Here is a 19,901-nt window from a genome sequence, read left to right on the forward strand (position 1 = left end):
ACCCTGGAGTATTTGACTCTTGAAACTAAGTCAAATAGTTCAGGGTGTTTACATATTGAATAGCAAATACTCAGAATGAGCTACAGACTGATATTTAATTCAGTGAGTTATGTACAGGCTGTCAAGCAGTCGTCAGGATGTGAGGTACAAAATAAATCAGAAGATAGAAAAGGCTTATAAGAAAAACACTGACAATGATCGTGGGAACTTCAATGTGCAGATGGACTAGGAAAATCAGGTTGGTAGCAGATCTCAAGAAAATAAATTCGTGGAATGTCTACAAGATGGTTTTTTTTGGAACAGCTTGGGCCAGAGCCCATTAGGGAATAGGCAATTCTGAATTTGGTGATTTGTAATGAGGAAGACTTGATTAAGGAGTTGAGGTGAAGGATCCCTAGAGGGCAGTGACCATAATACGACAGATTTCACCCTGCATTGAGAGGGAGAAGCTGGAATCAGATTAACAAAAATACAGCTGAAGAAAGAACTAGATGACCTCAGGCTCATCCGAGAGAACGAGATCTTTCTGGACAGGACCTTCGATGAGGTTATTACAACGAACATACCAGAAGAGAGTAGAAGAGAGAAGACGATGAGGAAGGCAGAGATGAGACAAGTGCAAGAGACCCCGGGAGAAGTACCTGTCAGGAACAGGTTGAATCTCTTGCAAACCGTAGAGACAGACGTCATTGCCAGTCCGCAAGGCGGTTAGGTCTGCCAATCAGATATTGGCATGGAGGCAGAGCCGGGAGTCAGACATCACACAGAGCCATGGTAATAGGGAACGCCATAGTGAGAGGGACTGAAAGGAGTTTCTGCGGCAACAGGCTGGATTTGAGGATGGTATGTTGCCTTCCTGGTGTCAGGATTAAGGACATCGCAGACAGAGTGCAGGAAATCCTCAAGGGCGAAGATGAAGAGCCAGACGTGATGGTGCATGTTGGCACAAATGACATCGGGAAGAAGAGGAGGGACATTCTACAGCTGGACTTCGGAGAACTTGTAAGAAGGCTGAAAAGCAGGACATCCAGGGTGGTTATCTCTGGTTTGCTTCCAGTTCCTCAGGCTGGAGAGGACAGGAACAGGGAGATAATGGACCTGAATGTGTGGTTGGGGAACTGGTGCAGGAAGCAAGGATTTAAATTCTTGGATCACTGGGGTATGTTTAGCGGTAAGGATAAATTATACAAGAGGGATGGGTTGCACCTTAATAGGTGGGGGACCAGCATTCTGGCAGACAGGTTTGCCACTGCAACACAGGTATGTTTAAACTAAATAGCTGAGGGGGGGAGGGGGGGGGGGGTGGGTGGGGAGGGGAAAGGAGGGACTGGAAGTTTAAGAAGGAAGTTAAAGGGAAAGCTAGAACAAGAGAAGTCAAGAAAGACAACGGAATCAGTGGAGTAGAAAACTCAAAAAAGGATCATGCTGTAAGGTCAAGTGAAATAGGGATTGATAGGAAAGGTGAGGGGAGTAACAAATTAAAAATATTATATATGAATGCACTAGGAATAAGATGGATGAGCTTGAGGCTCACTTGGAAATTGGCAGTTACGATGTTGTGGGGATAACTGAGACATAGCTTCAAGTGGACAGGGCCTGGGAAATGAATATGGCAGAGGGGGTGGGGTGGCCCTGTTGGTAAGGAATGATATTCAGTCCCTTGCACAGGGGGCACCTAGAATCAGGGGATGTAGAGTCAGTATGGAGAGAGCTGAGAAATTCTAAGGGTAGAAAGACCCTAATGGGAGTTATCTATAGGCTCCCAAACAGTAGCCTGGATGTAGTGTGTAAGTTGAATAAGGAGCTGCAATTGGCCTGTCGCAAAGATATTACTACAGTTGTTATGGGGGATTTCAACATGCAGGTAGACTGGGAGAATCAGGATGTACTGGACCCCAAGAAAGGGAGTTTGTGGAGTGCCTCCGAGATGGATTCTTAGAACAGCTTGTGCTGGAGCCTACCAGGGAGAAGGCAATTCTGGATCTGGTGTTGTGCAACAAACCGGATTTGATCAGGGACCTTGAAGTAAAGGAGCCATTAGGAGGTAGTGACCACAAGACAATAAACTTTAATCTGCAGTTTGAAAGGGAGAGAGTAGAATTGGAAGTGACAATATTTCAGTTGAATAAGGGGAATTATGGAGCTATGAGGGAGGAGCTGGCCAAAGTTCAATGGTGCAATACCCTAGCAGGGATGGCAGTGGAACAAGAATGGCAGGTATTTCTGGGTATAATGCAGAAGATGCAGGATCAGTTCACTCCAAAAAGGAAGATCCTAAGGGGAGGCAGGCGTGGCCGTGGCTGACGAGGGAAGTTAAGGACCATCTAAAGACAAAAGGGAAAAAGTAAACATAGCAAAGATGAGTGGGAAATCGGAAGACTGGGAAGCTTTTAAAGAACAACAGAGGATAACTAAAAAGGAAATACGCAAAGAAAAAATAAGGTACGAAGGTAAACTGGCCAAAAATATAAAGGAGGATAGTGAAGGCTTTTTTAGATATGTGAAAAGAAAAAAAATGGTTAAGACTAAAATTGAGCCCTTGAAGACAGAAATGGGTGAATTTATTACGGGGAACAAAGAAATGGCAGAAGAGTTGAATTGGTACTTTAGATCTGTCTTCACTGGGGAAGACACGAGCAATCTCCCAGATGTGACAGGACCTGAACTGAAGGGAATTTATATTAGGCAGGAAATGGTGTTGGAGAGACTGTTAGGTCTGAAGGCTGATAAGTCCCCGGGACCTGATGGTCTGCATCCCAGGGTACTGAAGGAGGTGGCTCTAGAAATCGTGGATGCATTGGTGATCATTTTCCAATGTTCTATTGATTCAGGATCAGTTCCTCCGGATTGGAGGGCGGATAATGTTGTCCCACTTTTTAAGAAAGGAGGTGGAGAGAAAACAGAGAATTATAGACCAGTTAGTCTGACCTCAGTGGTGGGAAAAATGCTGGAGTCAATTATAAAGGACGAAGTTATGACACATCTGGATAGCAGTAACAGGATAGGTCAGAGTCAGCATGGATTTATGAAGGGGAAATCATGCTTGACTAATCTTCTGAAATTTTTTGAGGATGTAACTGAAGATGGACAAGGGAGATCCAGTGGATGTAGTATACCCATCCACTACAGAAAGCCTTTGATAAAGTCCCACATAGGAGGTTAGTGAGCAAAATCAGGGCACATGGTATTAGGGGCAAAATACTGACATGGATTGAAAATTGGTTGGCTGACAGGAAACAAAGAGTAGTGATAAATGGCTCCTTTTCGGAATGGCAGGTGATGACCAGTGGTATGCCACAGGAATCAGTGCTGGGACCACAGCTTTTTACAATGCACATTAATGATATAGATGAAGGTATTAAAAGTAATATTAGCAAATTTGCTGATGACACAAAGCTGGGTGGTAGGGTGAAACGTGAGGAGGATGTTATGAGATTACAGGGAGACATGGACAGGCTAGGTGAGTGGACAGATGCATGGTAGATGCAGTTTAATGTGGATAAGTGTGTGGTCATCCACTTTGGTGGCAAGAACAGGAAGGCAGATTACTACCTAAATGGAGTCAAGTTAGGTAAAGGGGCAGTAAAATGAGATCTAGGTGTTCTTGTACATCAGTCAATGAAAGCAAACATGCAGGTACAGCAGGCAGCAAAGAAAGCTAATAGCATGCTTTTTAGATTAGATTAGATTAGATTACTTACAGTGTGGAAACAGGCCCTTCGGCCCAACAAGTCCACACCGCCCCGCCGAAGCGTACCCACCCATACCCCTACATCTACATCTACATCTACCCCTTACCTAACACTACGGGCAATTTAGCATGGCCAATTCACCTAACCTGCACATCTTTGGACTGTGGGAGGAAACCGGAGCACCTGGAGGAAACCCACGCAGACACGGGGAGAACGTGCAAACTCCACACAGTCAGTCGCCTGAGGCGGGAATTGAACCCGGGTCTCCGGCGCTGTGAGGCAGCAGTGCTAACAACTGTGCCACCGTGCCGCCCACTAATGCTGGCCTTCATAACAAGAGGAATTGAGTATAGAAGCAGAGAGGTCCTTCTACAGCTGTACAGGGCCCTGGTGAGACCGCATCTGGAATATTGTGCGCAGTTTTGGTTTCCAAATTGGAGGAAAAACAGTCTGGCTATTGAGGGAGTGCAGCGTAGGTTCACGAGGTCAATTCCCGGAATGGCGGGACTATCTTACGCCGAAAGATTGTAGCGACTGGGCTTGTATATGCTTGAGTTTAGAAGGTTGAGAGGGGATCTGATTGAGATGTATAAGTAAAGGATTGGACACCCTTGAGGCAGGAAGCATGTTTCTGCTGATGGGTGAGTCCCGAACCAGAGGACACAGTTTAAAAATAAGGGGTAGGCCACTTAGAACAGAGTTGAGGAGAAACGTCTTCACCCAGAGAGTGGTGGGTGTGTGGAATGGTCTGTCCCAGAAGGCTGTGGAGGCCAAGTCTCTGGATACTTTCAAGAAAGAGTTGGATAGAGCTCTTAAGGATAGTGGAATCAAGGGTTATGGGGATAAGGCAGGAACAGGATTGAGGATGATTAGCCATGATCATAATGAATGGTGGTGCTGGCTCGAAGGGCAGAATGGCCTACTCCTGCACCTATTGTCTAAAGGTAACTACAAAGACACAGGGAGGAGCTATCCACAGTGGATAGGAAGGGGAGCCTAGCAGGGAGGACAGAGGAACTGCAATGGTAGGAGTTTCTGGAGGTAATTCAGGAGACACAACAGAAATATCAAAGGCTTTCTGGAAATCCAAATAGTTTAGATCCACTGACTCGCCTTGTTCATTAACTCCTCAAAAGAATATATTTGTCAGGCATGACCTCTATTTTACCAGGGATTTCCAAGTAAGCCACAATTTCATCCTTAATAATGGATTCTAAAATCTTATATTACACATTGTGACCTGCCAAGCAATGTATGGTGACAGTATAGCTACAGATTATGGATTCTCATTTCTCGTGCTAGAGGGTGTAAATCAAAGTGAGAGGCAAAAAGAAAAGATTGAGAAATGTGCTTCTCCTCAATGCATGGAATCACAATATTTACAGTTCCACTCGAAAAACATACAATTTATTGCAAATTCATTCTTATGTCTATATGGTAAGTTGACAAATTCTTATTATAGGAGAAAGTGAGGACTGCAGATCAGAGCTGAAAATGTGTTGCTGGAAAAGCACAGCAGGTCAAGCAGCATCCAAGGAACAGGAGAATCGACGTTTTGGGCATAAGCCCTTCTTCAGGAAAGGGCTGAAGAAGGGCTTATGCCCGAAACGTCGATTCTCCTGTTCCTTGGATGCTGCCTGACCTGCTGCGCTTTTCCAGCAACACATTTTCAATATCTTATTATAATCTTCTGAGGAGCAATAAGATTTGGAACATTTGAGCATCTCACCCTCTTTAGGAGTGGCCCAGTATGATTCCAGTCTCCTTAATATGCGTTGCCATAGACTGGGCCTCGGTAATTTCTCTTCTGGTTGCTCTGGTGGTCTCTCTGTGGGGCCGAGGTATGCAATTGAGGTCTGACGAGTCTGTGGCCATTCCTAAAAAATGAACAGAGAAATATGGCTCAATTTCGAAGCCATTTTCACACTGTTGTCTCAAGAAACTTGAACCAAACTTTCAAATACAATTACATGAAAACAACAACTTGAATTTATATAGCAGCTTTAAGATAGTAAATTGTCCCAAAGTGCTTCAGTGCAGCGTTTGCTCAGATAGAAATTGACAATGAGTCAAAGTTAGAGACAACAGGACTGGTGACCAAATGCTTGGGCAACAAGGCAATTTTAAAACAGCATCGTAGAAGAAGATAAAAAGCAAAAAGACTCAGATGTGGAATTCCTGAGCTTATGTTTGAGACAGCTGAAAGCATGAACACCATCAGCGGAGCAAAGTAAGTGGGAAACATGAAAAACTTTAAGAGATGGAAGAACACAGAGTACCAAGAGGAGGCTTCAGTAAAAACATACAACAAGTGTCAGAGGGGAAGTTGTATGCAAGTGCTGTAATTTTAATTTATATTTCTAAACTCTCTCCATACAATTAGATTTACTTTCTTTTTCTGTACTGGTGTGTTTTTTAGCTGTTCTGTTTTTGATCAGTCAAATTCAGGCAAGGTAAGCCAAAACGAATGTACATCTATCTGTCCCATCCAGGGTTAAAACTCCACTCATTTCAGTTAATGCAGCATCAACAATCAAGAGAATAAAGGTTGAACCAGTTCACAGAATCATAGATTCCCTACAGTTTGGAAGCAGGCCATTCAACCCATCGAGTCACATCAACTCTCTGAAGAGCATCCCACCCATACCCACCCCCTACCCAATCCATGCATTTCCCATGACCAGTAAATTTACAGATGACACCAAAATTGGAGGTGTAGTGGACAGCGAAGAAGGTTACCTCAGAGTACAACGGGATCTTGATCAGATGAGCCATTGGGCTGAGGAGTGGCAGATGGAGTTTAATTTAGATAAATGTGAGGTGCTGTATCTTAGAAAGGCAAATCAGGGCATGACTTATACACTTAATGCTAAGGTGTTGCTGAACAAAGAAACCTTGGAGTGCAGGTTCATAGTACTTTGAAAGTGGAGTCACAGGTAGATAGGATAGTGAAGAATTTATTTGGTATGCTTGCCTTTATTGGTCACAGCATTGAATATAGGATTTGGAGGTCATGTTGCGGCTGTACAGGACATTGGTTAGGCCATTTTTGAAATATTGTGTGCAATTCTGGTCTCCCTCCAATCAGAAGGATGTTGTGAAACTTGAAAGGATTCAGAAAAGCTTTACAAAGATGTTGCCAGGGTTTTGTCCTTAATGTATTTGTAAAATCCCTTTGGATTCTCCTTAATTCTATTTGCCAAAGCTATCTCATGTCCCCATTTTGCCCTCCTGATTTCCCTCTTAAGTATACTTCTACTTCCTTTATACTCTTCTAAGGATTCACTTGATCTATCCTGTCTGTACCTGACATATGCTTCCTTCTTTTTCTTAACCAAACCCTCAATTTCTTTAGTCATCCAGCATTCCCTATACCTACCAACCTTCCCTTTCACCCTGACAGGAATATACTTTCTGCGGATTCTCGTTATCTCATTTCTGAAGGCTTCCCATTTTCCAGCCTTCTCTTTACCTGTGAACATCTGCCTCCAATCAGCTTTTGAAAGTTCTTGTCTAATACCGTCAAAATTGGCCTTTCTCCAATTTAGAACTTCAACTTTTAGATCTGGTCTATCCTTTTCCATCACGATTTTAAAACAAATAGAATTATGGTCGCTGGCCCCAAAGTGCTCCCCCAGTGACACCTCAGTCACCTGCCCTGCCTTATTTCCTAAAAGTAGGTCAAGTTTTGCACCTTCTCTAGTAAGTACATCCGCATACTGAATCAGAAAATTGTCTTGTACACACTTAAGAAATTCCTCTCCATCTAAACCTTTAACACTATGGCAGTGCCAGTCGATGTTTGGAAAGTTAAAATCCCCTACCATAACCACCCTATTATTCTTACAGATAGCTGAGATCTCCTTACAAGTTTGTTTCTCAATTTTCCTCTGACTATTTGGGGGTTGGGGGGGGTCTATAATACAATCCCAATAAGGTGATCATCCCTTTCTTATTTCTCAGTTCCACCCAAACAACTTCCCTGGATATATTTCCGGGAATATTCTCCCTTAGCACAGCTGTAATGCTATCCCTTATCAAAAATGCCACTCCCCCTCCTCTCTTGCCTCCCTTTCTATCCTTCCTGTAGCATTTGTATCCTGGAACATTCAGCTGCCAGTCCCTGAGCCATGTTTCTGTAATTGCTATGATATCCCAGTCCCCATGTTCCTAACCATGCCCTGAGTTCATCTGCCTTCCCTATTAGGCCCCTTGCATTGAAATAAATGCAGTTTAATTTATTAGTCATACCTTGTCCCTGCCTGCCCTGACTGTTTGACTCACTTGTTCTCAGCTGTAGCCGTCTCAGATTGATCTCTTTTCTCACTATGTCCCTGGGTCTCCGCATTAAAATGGGTATATCCACAAAAGACTCCTGCTCTAGCTGCCTACCTCTCTCACCCTTCCTGGAGTTAACCCATCTATGTGACTGTATCTGAGACTTTCCCCCCTTCCTATATCTGCCATCCATCACATACTGTTGCTGTTGCAAATTCCTCATCGCTTCTATTTGTCTCTCCAACCGATCCACTCGATCTGATAAGATTCACATCCAACAGCATTTATGGCAGATATAATCCGCAGTAACCCTTAAACTCTCTTTAAACTCCCACATCTGACAAGAAGTACACATCACTGCAAAGGCCATTTTTGCTCCTTCACAATCTACAGACCCAGAAAATAACACCGTCTTATTCCTCTACAAACACTACCCCAGATTAAATTAATAGCTATGGCTTATATTTTAAGTTTAATCAAGAGACTTATCTCCAAAGACATATAATCAAGAAAGAATCCACTGTACCCACTACTGCAGCCTTTCTCTTGGACAGACTTAAAACAACAACTAACTTATCTTATTCTGTGCTGTGAACTTCGTCCAACAGTTCCTCCAAGATTAGTTGTGAATTTCACTGTTTGTTAATTTTCCCAGATGCACTCCGATGTCCAGCAATACATGAATTCAAACAGCAAAGGTGGTAACTGTGCAGGTTTTTTTTCTCTCTCTCTCACTCCTGCACTGTCCTCACCATGTGCTTCCTGTGTCTGCACTTCTCCCTTTTAAATTCCTGTTGTTTTGACTTTTTTTTTCCAAAGTTCCAAAACAATGCAACAGCATATAAAACAGTAATTGCTGCTCCTGGAATTCGAGGAAATCACCTCCAACATCTAAAATACCTCAAAAAAAAGGAGCAGCTCTTACAACCAGAAATTTTTCCCATCCTCCATCTTGGATTACCCATGCTGTACATCTCTATGACTCTAATCTACCTGGGCTACACATCCCTGGACACTATGGGCAATTTAATGTGGCCGGTCTACCTAACCTCCACATCTTTGGACAATGGGAGGAAACCATACAGACACAGGGAGAATATACAACTCCACTCAGACAGTTGCACAAGAGTAGAATCGAACGCAGGTCCCTGGCACTGTGAGGCAGCAATGCTGAGCCACCACGCCACCTAGTTGTTTTGATCTAGGCTGTAAGTTAGGAGACAAGGCTACTGACCAGCCTCTTGTAAAAGAAAGCAGTACTCCTGCGCAGTGTTGCTCAGTTTGTAAAATTTGAATGAGGTCTCTCAAGTTTGTTCCCTCCCAATAATATCAAAGTTCAAACAATGGCAAAACTCAAACAAAATCTCTGCATTAAAAACAAGCACTTACCTTAAATATACTAAATAGATGACATGCCTTGTCTTTGAGGGGACCAAGATACCAATACCTGTAGAATGATAAAATTTAAGCAGTACTGTCAACACATGAAATACTAGGCCGAACAACAGAAATGTGGCTTTCATAAAGCGTGGAAGTATTAAAGAAAGAAAAGAAACATGTATTATATGTCATCTCTAGAAAAGTTCGCTGTATGTTCCTACATCTTATGGTCTAACTACATGCACGATTCCAAAGTAAGGCATCTCCTACTGAACAGACAAATTGGAATTTCGTCGCTCATAGGGTCACTGCTCTTTAGAACTCTTCCCCACCAAGCAGTGGGGCTACATTATTAAATCGAATCAAAGGTGAGTTTAGACGGACTTTTGATAGACAAGCAAAGTAAAATTCAGGGGGGTGACAGGGCATGCAGGAAACTGGAACTAAAGTCACTATTGGATCAGCCATGATCTTACTGAATGGCTCAGTGGGCTCAAGAGGCCCAATGATTTACTCTTGCTCCTAAGTTTTGTTTTTTTTCATCTTCCATGAAATATAACATTGCTGAGCCAAGAGGTTAATTTGTCAGACATCTGCCAGACACCTTGTCAATGACCTGAGAATGAGCCACTTGCACATAATATTCACATACTTGCACCACTCATATGTGGAATTGGTTCTCTTCCAGTTGGACCTCGCCCTTCTGGCAGGGATAAGAAATCATTGTTGAGAGAAATATATATAATCACACTTAAGCTAATTTAACTTGCCACGAGTGTCTGGAAGTTTTTTAAATTAATACAAACTTATTTTATCATGGTGTTAAAAAAAACATAAGGTAAAGGTATTAAAGATGTCAGCACCAGAATAAATCAGTCATCAATTGTAGTCGTTACAACAAAGATGCTTTAATATAGGATAATATCTTTTGTTTTAAACTGAAGAACTTCTCCCATTAAATATAACATTAATGAGCCAAGAGGTTAATTTGTCAGATGTCTGTCAGACACCTTGTCAATGACCTGAGAATGAGCTGCAGCACAGTGGCTCAGTGGTTAGCACTGCTGCCTCACAGCACCAGGAACCTGAGTTTGACTCCCACCTCGGGCGACTGCCTGTGCAGTTTGCAACTTCCTCCCACAATCCAAAGATGTGCAGGTCAGGTGAACTGATCATGCTAAATTGCCCGTAGTGTTAGGTGCATTAGTCAGGGGTAAATATAGGTTAAGAGAATGGATCAGGGTTGGTTACTCTTCAGAGGGTCGGTGTAGACTTGTTGGGCCAAATGGCCTGTTTCCACACTGTAGGGAATCTAATCTAAATCTGAAAAAAAAACTAACTTAGCTATAAGGTAATAGTATATGCTGTGAAACAAAAACAAATTTCTGGGAAAACTCAATAGGTCTGGCAGCACCTGTGGAGAGCAAGCATAGGTAATGTTTCACGTCCAGTGACCCTTCTTTAGAACTGATTGTAGCTAGCAAAACATTGGTATATATACTTGCTTTGGATTGTGGTATATATACTTTGGATTGTGGGAAGGGGCAGGAGCAAACAAAAAGGTGGAGAAGGAGCAGACGGACAGCGAGAACAACAGCTAGACAGACAACAGGAGGGGGGAAAAGGGTCAGCCTTGGGGAATCAATAGCTGCTAACTGGGACTGGCAGTAGCCGACAATGGGTTGGTTGTGGTAGCAACCCATTGGGTGACAAGGCCTGGTGTGTCAGAGTTGGAGTAAGGACCTGGTAGACCTGCTGAGTTTTCACAGCAATTTCGGTTTTTGTTTCTGATTTCCAGTATCCATACTTCTTTGGTTTTTTGATATGCTGACAAATCTTGTATTTTCCATTGTGCTTTTTCATGCACCTCTTACAGCTTTCTCTTACTTGCTGAGTTTTACAGATGCATCCCTGTAAGCTCCCCATCGCAGCCCAGACACTGCAAACACTGGACGGTCTTTATCACCCTGAAAATACAACCGGAAAAATTAGCTTCAGAACCTGAATTGCTCAGCTCTGCAAAAAAGTCCCTCAAAACAAAACTAAATGCTCCCAAACATTCAGGACGGTGGCTGCTCATCTGTAAAACTATTGTGCTCTCTATATTGTCATGTTAAAAGTTGCAACAATGAAAGAGGGCTTTGATAGTTTATTATGGAAGCATTGTTAATATAATTTGCACTTCTGGCAATACATACTTTCTAAGATGTGCTTCCATCATGCCTGTCAACATGTTTAAACTTATCTTCTAACTTTAATTTGTATGAGTCATCCAAGCTTTCTGTAAGGTGATTGTTAGGGAGGAGAAAGCCAACACAGGGAGAAAGCGAGAAGGGTGGAGAGCAGAGGAGAGTGACGGCATAAAGAGAGAGGGGAGAGAGGGTAGACAGGAAGAGGGGAGGGAGAGGGGAGAGAGGAGGGTAAAGAGGAAAGAGGGAGAGAGGGTTTGAAGAGAATGCATGAGGAGAGTGAAGGGGAGATGAGTGAGAGGAAAGGGAGGATAGAGATGGAAGAAAGAGTGCTAGGGAGAGGAGGATGTCGAAAGGGGGAGACAAGGGTGCAGAGGGAGGAAAGCTGATGGCAAATGGGGCAGCACGGTGGCTCAGTAGTTAGCACCAGGGACCCAGGTTCAATTCTAGCCTTGGGGGACTGTCTGTGTGGAGTTTGTATATTCTCCCAGTGTTTGTGTGAGTTTCCTTCGGGTGTTCCAGTTTCCTCCCACAGTCTAAAGATGTGCAGGTTAGGTGAACTGGCTGTGCTAAATTGCCTATAGTGTTCAGGGATGTGTAATTTAGATGCATTGGTCAGGGGTAAATATAGGGTAGATTAGATTACCTCCAGTGTGGAAACAGGCCCTTCGGCCCAACAAGTCCACAGCGACCCTCTGAAGAGTAACCCACCCAGACCCTATAATTACCCCTGACGAGCACACCTAACACCACAGGCAATTTAGCATGGCCAATTCACCTGATCTGCACATCTTTGGATTGTGGGAGGAAACTAGAGCGCTGAGAGCAAACCCACACAGACACAGGGTGAATGTGCAAACTCCACAGACATTTGCCTGAGGTGGGAATCGAACCCGGTTCTCTGGCGCTGTGAGGCAGCAGTGCTAACCACTGAGCCACCATGCTGCTCCAAAGGGAATAGGTCTGGATGGGTTAGTCTTCAGAGGGTTGGTATGGATTTGTTGGGCTAAATGGCTTGTTTCCACAAAGATTCGATGAAGTTCTATGAAAGTGCAGGGTGGCAGTGAAGTAAGGGGAAGGGGGAAAAGTGAGGGGTTGGAGGGAAAAGGGGGAGAGTGGGGAAAGGGAGAGAAGAAGAAATGAGTGTGGGGAGAAGGGAAGGTAAATTAAATTAAGGGGTAATTAGAAGATGGGGAGGAATAGAGCGAAGAAGATTGAAAAGGAAGGAGAGAAGGCTGGAGAGAGAAGAATGAGCAAAGCTGCAAGATTTGTTGTAGAGGAGTACTGTGAACATAAGAATGTAAAAAATAGGAGGAGTAGGCCGTCAGGCCCATCAAGCCTGCTCCGCCATTCAATAAGATCTTGACTGATCTTCTTGTGGATTCAGCACCACTTACCCACTTGCTCACCATAGCTCTTAATTCCTTGATTATTCAAAAATCTATCTTTGTCTTAAAAACAAATAAACATTCAACAAGGTAGCCTCAACTGCTTTACTGGGCAGGGAATTCCACAGATTCACAACCCTCTGTGTGAAAAAGTTTTTCCTCAACTTAGTCCTAAATCCGCTTTCCCTTCTTTTGAAATTATGTCTCCTAATTCTTGTTTTATGAGCAAACAAATAAGAAGTTGAGATTGTAACCACACCTATGGAACTTTATTAACCACACCACAGCATGATATTCCACCCACATTTGTGTTGGGACCACAGGAAATGTCTATTTGGTGCCACTTTGCCAACTACAGACTCTGTCAATAGAACTAATCAGTCAGTAAGGCTTGGACCACTTGGCATGTGGATAAGTAAAGACAGTGGGAGAAATATTATTTGACAAACACAAATCATCAAGGAAAGATAGAGAAAAAGAAATGGTTTAACCTTGTGCGTAATAAAGTGAAAAATGTCAACTTCAGGATGCAGGAATTGTATATTAAACACAATGTACCTGAAATCCATCATGAAAGGTAGAAGAAAAACATTAAAATGCAAAGAACTGGTAACGAAAATTAGAGATTTTGAGGAAGGAAGAACAGTTAATTATACATTATGAAAAATGGTGAATAAAAAATATTGGAATTATTTCTGTATCCCTTGTATTTTCATCTTGCAATAAGCTCTATAATATTTTTACTTCAAAGCAGTCACATTAGATTTGTTCACTAAGTTTACTGTAAGATAGCAACACTTGAAGCAAGATAACAGTAACTACTACCCCAGATCCTGGTTTACCCATTCACAATGTCAGAAGAGACCTGTTAGTGCATTTTTATTTAATTTTCTTAAACAGAGAGATAAATTCCTGAGTAATAATAGCTATTGGAACTTATTCTGTAAGTTTACAGAAGTATGAGAATTACTGGGAAATATTTTTACCTTTATTTCCAGTACATCCAAGGGAATGGTCTCTCCTTTCACGATAGCAAGTGTGGCATTTAAAATGTGCCTGCAACAAAGAGCAGTGAAAAATGTGACAAAAGAAAATAAATTAACCACAAGTACCACCTTCAGATTGCTACCGAACCCCTGATAGTGGTGTGGGCCTCAGGTAAAAATAATACTGCTCACATCTTAGTCAGTTTTCAAAAGGTATCTACAGAGAAGGCTGGAGCTCACTGCATCAATTAAAAGGCAATTTTAAACATCACAAAATACAAAAGGACTTGCCCAAAAGGCTGAAGATATAAATAGTTGTGAAGTTCTCTGATGGAGTATTTGCTTGCTACACCATCAGGTTGAAACAATGCCACATGAGTCAAGAATCATAGAATTATTACAGTGCAGAAGGAGGTCACTTGGCCCGAGGATGTTTGTCACTGCAGCAATCATTGGAAAATTTTAAAAAATGAGACCTGGTAAAGTTGCTCCCTGGTCTGTCACTCTCCACTAGACCACCTGCTGAGACATGCAGCGAGCTGATCTTTCCCAACAGTTGGTGAAAGAAGACAACTTCATCATCAAGCCAAGGTTGTCAGCAGCACAAAAAATGAACCAGATTTAAACTCTTAATTGTACTTAGCCAGCTGGATGATGGGAATGGTCTGTAATTGGCTTTTGTGGCTAAGGGAGTAGAAAGGGAGATGACAAAAGAAAATAAATTAACCACAAGTACCACCTTCAGATTGCTACCGAATCCCTGATAGTGGTGTGGGCCTCAGGTAAAAATAATACTGCTCACATCTTGGTCAGTTTTCAAAAGGTATCTAGCTCACATATGATGAGAAACTGGAGAAACGGTGGTATCCATGAATTCAAATCATAAGCCCATGTCTTCATGAGAAGAGGGATAATTAGAAGGAAGTGATTATTTTATGAATTACCTGCAGTACAGTCAAATGGACTTTCTACACACAGGTAGTTCTGCTATAACGCACATTTCATCAGCACAAATTGGCTATAGTATGATTGACAAATTGCGGACTTTGTATAATGCAAACTTTGTACTGAATGTGTACAGCGATTTTTTTTATTAGCAATCATCTACAGTGTGATGTTCTAGAGCAGTTTTCCCTAGCACAATTTGCTATAGCGCGAGGTTAAGGAGAAATACAACTGTCGCGTTATAGCGGAAAGACCTATATCAACTTGCAATCCTCAGCTGGCTAAGTGGAATGAGGGTAACAGAAGAATGCGACATATCCTGATTTCACTTGCTGAAAATGTGAAATTGTAAAGGTGGACATCATCTCTCCCCTTTTCCATTAAACATAATAAAACACAGTATTAACATTTAGCAAAACGTTAATAATTCTAACATTAGTGACCAGGAACAAAATGGAATGCTGCCCACAGGAAACCAAGAGGAAAGCTGATTCACAATCACTTTACACACAACTGGACACAAAGCTAAGAATGTATTAGCTTCTTACAATCTAACCATGCCCCATAATCCGTATTTCCTTGTTACAGTAACTCAAAACTTTAGTTGTATTTTACCTGGCCTGTTCTTTGTTGGTAGAATACAGTGACTGGCTCAAGGAGTTCATCTTTCCCAATGGAATAAATCCTATGGGGATCCTGCTAAAGACAGCCTAAGAATAGAAACACAGCAAATATATAAACGTATTTTTCTCTCCATAAAACTCGAAACAGTGAGTGTTTTTTTAAGCGATCAGTGGTCAAATGAGAAAGATTATTGCTGACTAATTATTTTATCTCCTCAAATCCAATACTGCACTCCTGAAAATGGAAAATGACCTTTTAATCAGGCTCATCATCTCAACAGCTAAAATATTAAAATGTCTCTATGTTTAAAAAGATGTGAGTAAGTAGTTTTAAAAACAGATACTTTCTACAAATTGGTTCTCTTTGGAATTGTGACTGTCTTCCCTGCTTTTACACTAGCCTTGGCTCAAGAGCAAAACACTCAAGCCAAGAATTATAATTCTTATTCTATGTATTTGTACCAGTATACAGTGAGTCTTAATAATGAACCATGATATTAAATGCTTACCTCATCCTCTCGACGAAGAAGTCCAGTTATTACCTAAATGTTTAAAGAGAAAATGGTGAAAGCACCAGCCACAGCATCAGTACCTCTACAGCAAAGTCTTTGTTGCCCTCCAACAGATTTCAGGTTACTTAATAAAATTCAGTATAATGTCAGTTGATGTAACACGTGCAAGAGTTCAATATTGGCACGCAAGCATCATTACATACATACATATTTGGCACTTGCATAAAAGTGTTTTACAAGATTAGACCCTGTTCTATTACATACAGATTCAATTTTTGCAAAACACCAATTTTTGTTATATGAATCAGTGGCAGCAACCATCAGCTGTGTCTGAGCTTCAAGTATTTATCCAGTCATAAGTATTTCGTGAAGGAGGTCAGTTCCACGAAAAAGAGCCAAAGGCCAGTCTAGCTGGCTAAAACATTTTTTGTCACTTGTATTTATAATGAACAATTTTCAATGAACGCAAAGAAATAGAATGTTTGAAATAATCACTAATAGTAAAAGGTGCTATGAAGGAATGCCAATTAGTCATTTGTCTTGGGTGCATGAGATATCATGTCATACTAACTTGGTTTGAGTTTTTTTGAAGAAGAGACAAAGAAGATTCATGAAGGCAGAGCAGTAGACATTGTCCATATACGGATTTCAGCAGAGCATTCAATTTGATACAAAATTGGCTCGAAAGTAGGAGACAGAGGGTGAAGGTGGGGGGTTGTTTTACGGATGGGAGGCCAATGACCAGTGATGTGCCGCAAATATTGGTGCTGGGTCCACCTGCCTTTTATGTAATCATTTGGACGTGAATATAGGAGGCATAGAGATGTACAGCATGGAAACAGACACTTCAGTCCAACTCGCTTATACCGACCAGATATCCTAAATTAGTCCAGTCCCATTTTCCAGCACTTGGCCAATATCCCTCTAAACCTTTCCTATTTATATTCCCATCCAGATGTTTTTTAAATGTTGTAATTGTACTAGACTTCACCACTTCTTCTGGCAGCTTATTCTATATACACACCACCCACTGCATGAAAATGTTGCCCCTAAGATTTCTTTTAAATCTTTCACCGCTCACCTTAAAACTATGCCTTTTAGTTTTGGACTTCCCTACCCTGGGGAAAAGACCTTGTCTATTTTCCCTATCCATACCCCTCATGATTTTATAAACCTCTATAAGATCACCCCTCAGCCTCCGACTCTCCAGGAAGACTAGCCCCAACCTATTCAGCCTCTCCCTGTAGCTCAAGCCCTTCAGCCCTGGCAATATTCTTGTAAGGCTCTTCTGAACCCTTTCAAATTTCACAACATTCTTCCAAGAGCAGGGAGACCAGAATTGCACACAATATTCCAAGATGGCCTAAACAAACTTCCTGTACAACTGCAACATGACCTCCCACTCCTATACTCAATGCTCTGACAATTAAAGGCAAGCATACCAAATGCCTTCTTTACTACCCCATCTACTTGCGACTCCACTTTCAAGAAACCATGAATGTGCACTTCAAGGTCTCTTTGTTCAGCAACACTTGCCAGAACCTTAGCATTAAGTGTATAAATCCTGCTCTGAACTGCCTTTCGAAAATGCAGTACCGCACATTTACCTACATTAAACTAGAGTCCAAACTAGACAACATAGGTTTAAGGTGAGAGGGGAAAGAATTAAAAAACCTAAGGGGCAACTTTTTCACACAGTGTGTGTATGGAACAAGCTGCCAGAGGAAGTGGTGGAGGCTGGTACAATTACAACATTTAAAAGGCATCTGGATGTGTACATGAATAGGAAGGATTTAGAGAGATATGGGCCAAATGCTGGCAAATGGAACTAGATTTATTTAGGATATCTGGTCATCATGGATGAGTTGGATCAAAGGGCTGTTTCCAAGCTGTATAACCCTATGACTCCATAACAAACTTCTAGATACCCCACATTTGATTCATTCCTTCCTCCAGTCAATCAGTTCTGATACTGAATCACAATTGCTGCATCTTGAATAGTAACTTCTTGTCAATTCTAAGTAAAGGAGGAGAACCTGAGCGAAGTAGTATCAGGGAAAAGAAAGACAGGACAAAACAACATTTCCATCAAAGCAAATGTCCAACTCCATAAGCCCTGGGTGTAATACCTAATTATGTGTAGTTGAGAGTACTCTTTTAGCAGAAAGTGAGGACTGCAGATGCTGGAGATCAGAGCTGAAAATGTGTTGCTGGAAAAGCGCAGCAGGTCAGGCAGCATCCAAGGAGCAGAAGAATCAATGTTTCGGGCATGAGCTCATTCTCCTGCTCCTTGGATGCTGCCTGACCTGCTGCGCTTTTCCAGCAACACATTTTCAGCTCTAGTACTCTTTTAGCAGTCTGACAAAGGTGATACTTGCCACAGAGTCTGAAGAGTAGAGAGAGAGAGTGAAGGAGCGACAAAAGGTGACAGCGGGAGAAAAAGGTGACAGTGGGAGAAAAAGGTGACAGCGGGAGAAAAAGGTGACAGCGGGAGAAAAAGGTGACAGCGGGAGAGAGAGGCTATAAGGGATGGGGTGCAGTCAGTGCAAGGCAGAAGAAGTAGGCAAGAGACAAGAGAAACAGCACACAGAGAAAAAAGTTCCTCATTGGCAGTCAGTCAGTGATCTTCGTGGAGTTGTATACATCCTTGAGTTCTCTACATGTATTTGCTTCTTTGGCTTTGTCATCTGCCTTGCTGCAAAACAGACTCAGAGAAACAGGCCTCAATGTGATTATGCACTGGACCAATCTCTCTAACTGTTGAAGTCAAAGCCTTTCTTCTTGTAGTAGGCTTTCTGAGCATCTTTCTAGTGGCCATATCTGTCAGGTCAAGGACAGATTCCTACTCAGAGTCGAAACCAAGTACAGATTTGACAGGGAGCTTCTTAATCTACAAAGGCTGAAAGTGAAAATGAATGTCATGCACACAAGCATAACAGACCTTCAATATGAGATGACTGTGCTATCCTGGCACACACAGAATATGGCCTGTAAGCCATCCTTGACCTGTTCAAAGAAATGTATCAACCCTTAGCACAGCCAATAAGATAAAGACCCTTTTCCAACCAAAACAAGAGTTTGCACCAGATCTCCCCAGCCTCACTTCCTGGAGTTAATATAGCCAGCTCAATGCCATGTGTCTCAGGAGAAAGTGAGGACTGCAGATGCTGGAGATCAGAGCTTAAAAATGTGTTGCTGGAAAAGTGCAGCAGGTCAGGCAGCATCAAAGGAACAGGAGAATCGACGTTTCGGGCATAAGCCCTTCTTCATGAAGAAGATTCTTCTGTTCCTTTGATGCTGCCTGACCTGCTGCGTTTTTCCAGCAACACATTTTTAGGCTGCCATGTGTGTCAGTCAACAACTACAGACACGTCAGGGAGTACCACCGATCTGGACACAATTTCCTACATGGGTCACCATGGATAAACAACAAAAATCAACTTTCATCATATGGGGTTGCACGTTCGCTCAGTGGTTAGTATTGCAGCCTCACAGCGCCAGGGACCCGGGTTCAATTGTGTGTGGAGTTTGCACGTTCTCCCCATGTCTGCGTGGGTTTCCTCCAGGTGCTCCGGTATCTTCCCACAGTCCAAAGATGTGCAGGTCAGGTGAATTGGCCATGCTAAATTGCCCACAGTGTTAGTTGCATTAGTCAGAGGGAAATGGGTCTGGGTGGGTTACTCTTTGGAGGGTCGGTGTGGACTTGTTGGGCCGAAGGGCCTGTTTCCACACTGTAGGGAATCTAATCAAATCCTGGAAATGCTGAACTTACAGAAATTCTACACAAGGTTGCAGGAAAATCAAGGATGATAGTAGGAAGATCCATTGCTGAGTTTATAATCAAAATACTCTATATCCAGCCACAAGCAGATATTCTGCTTTCCCACATGCACCAATTCTCAGCTTGG

General features: G+C 42.3%; 1 protein-coding gene across 1 annotated transcript in view; it reads right to left on the reverse strand.

Annotated features, from left to right (window-relative positions):
- agk (acylglycerol kinase) overlaps positions 1-19,901 on the reverse strand; it is a 46,564-nt gene that overhangs the window by 12,893 nt on the left and 13,770 nt on the right. Inside the window, exons 6-11 of the mRNA XM_072552217.1 lie at positions 15,991-16,023; positions 15,474-15,568; positions 13,914-13,983; positions 11,238-11,317; positions 9,360-9,417; positions 5,422-5,569 (exon numbers count right to left, since the gene is read on the reverse strand). Coding sequence (XP_072408318.1) covers positions 5,422-5,569; positions 9,360-9,417; positions 11,238-11,317; positions 13,914-13,983; positions 15,474-15,568; positions 15,991-16,023 — 484 coding nt within the window. The remainder of the gene's footprint in view (positions 1-5,421; positions 5,570-9,359; positions 9,418-11,237; positions 11,318-13,913; positions 13,984-15,473; positions 15,569-15,990; positions 16,024-19,901) is intronic.

This window comes from Chiloscyllium punctatum, chromosome 32, assembly GCF_047496795.1.
Source record: "Chiloscyllium punctatum isolate Juve2018m chromosome 32, sChiPun1.3, whole genome shotgun sequence".
Taxonomy (NCBI): domain Eukaryota; kingdom Metazoa; phylum Chordata; class Chondrichthyes; order Orectolobiformes; family Hemiscylliidae; genus Chiloscyllium; species Chiloscyllium punctatum.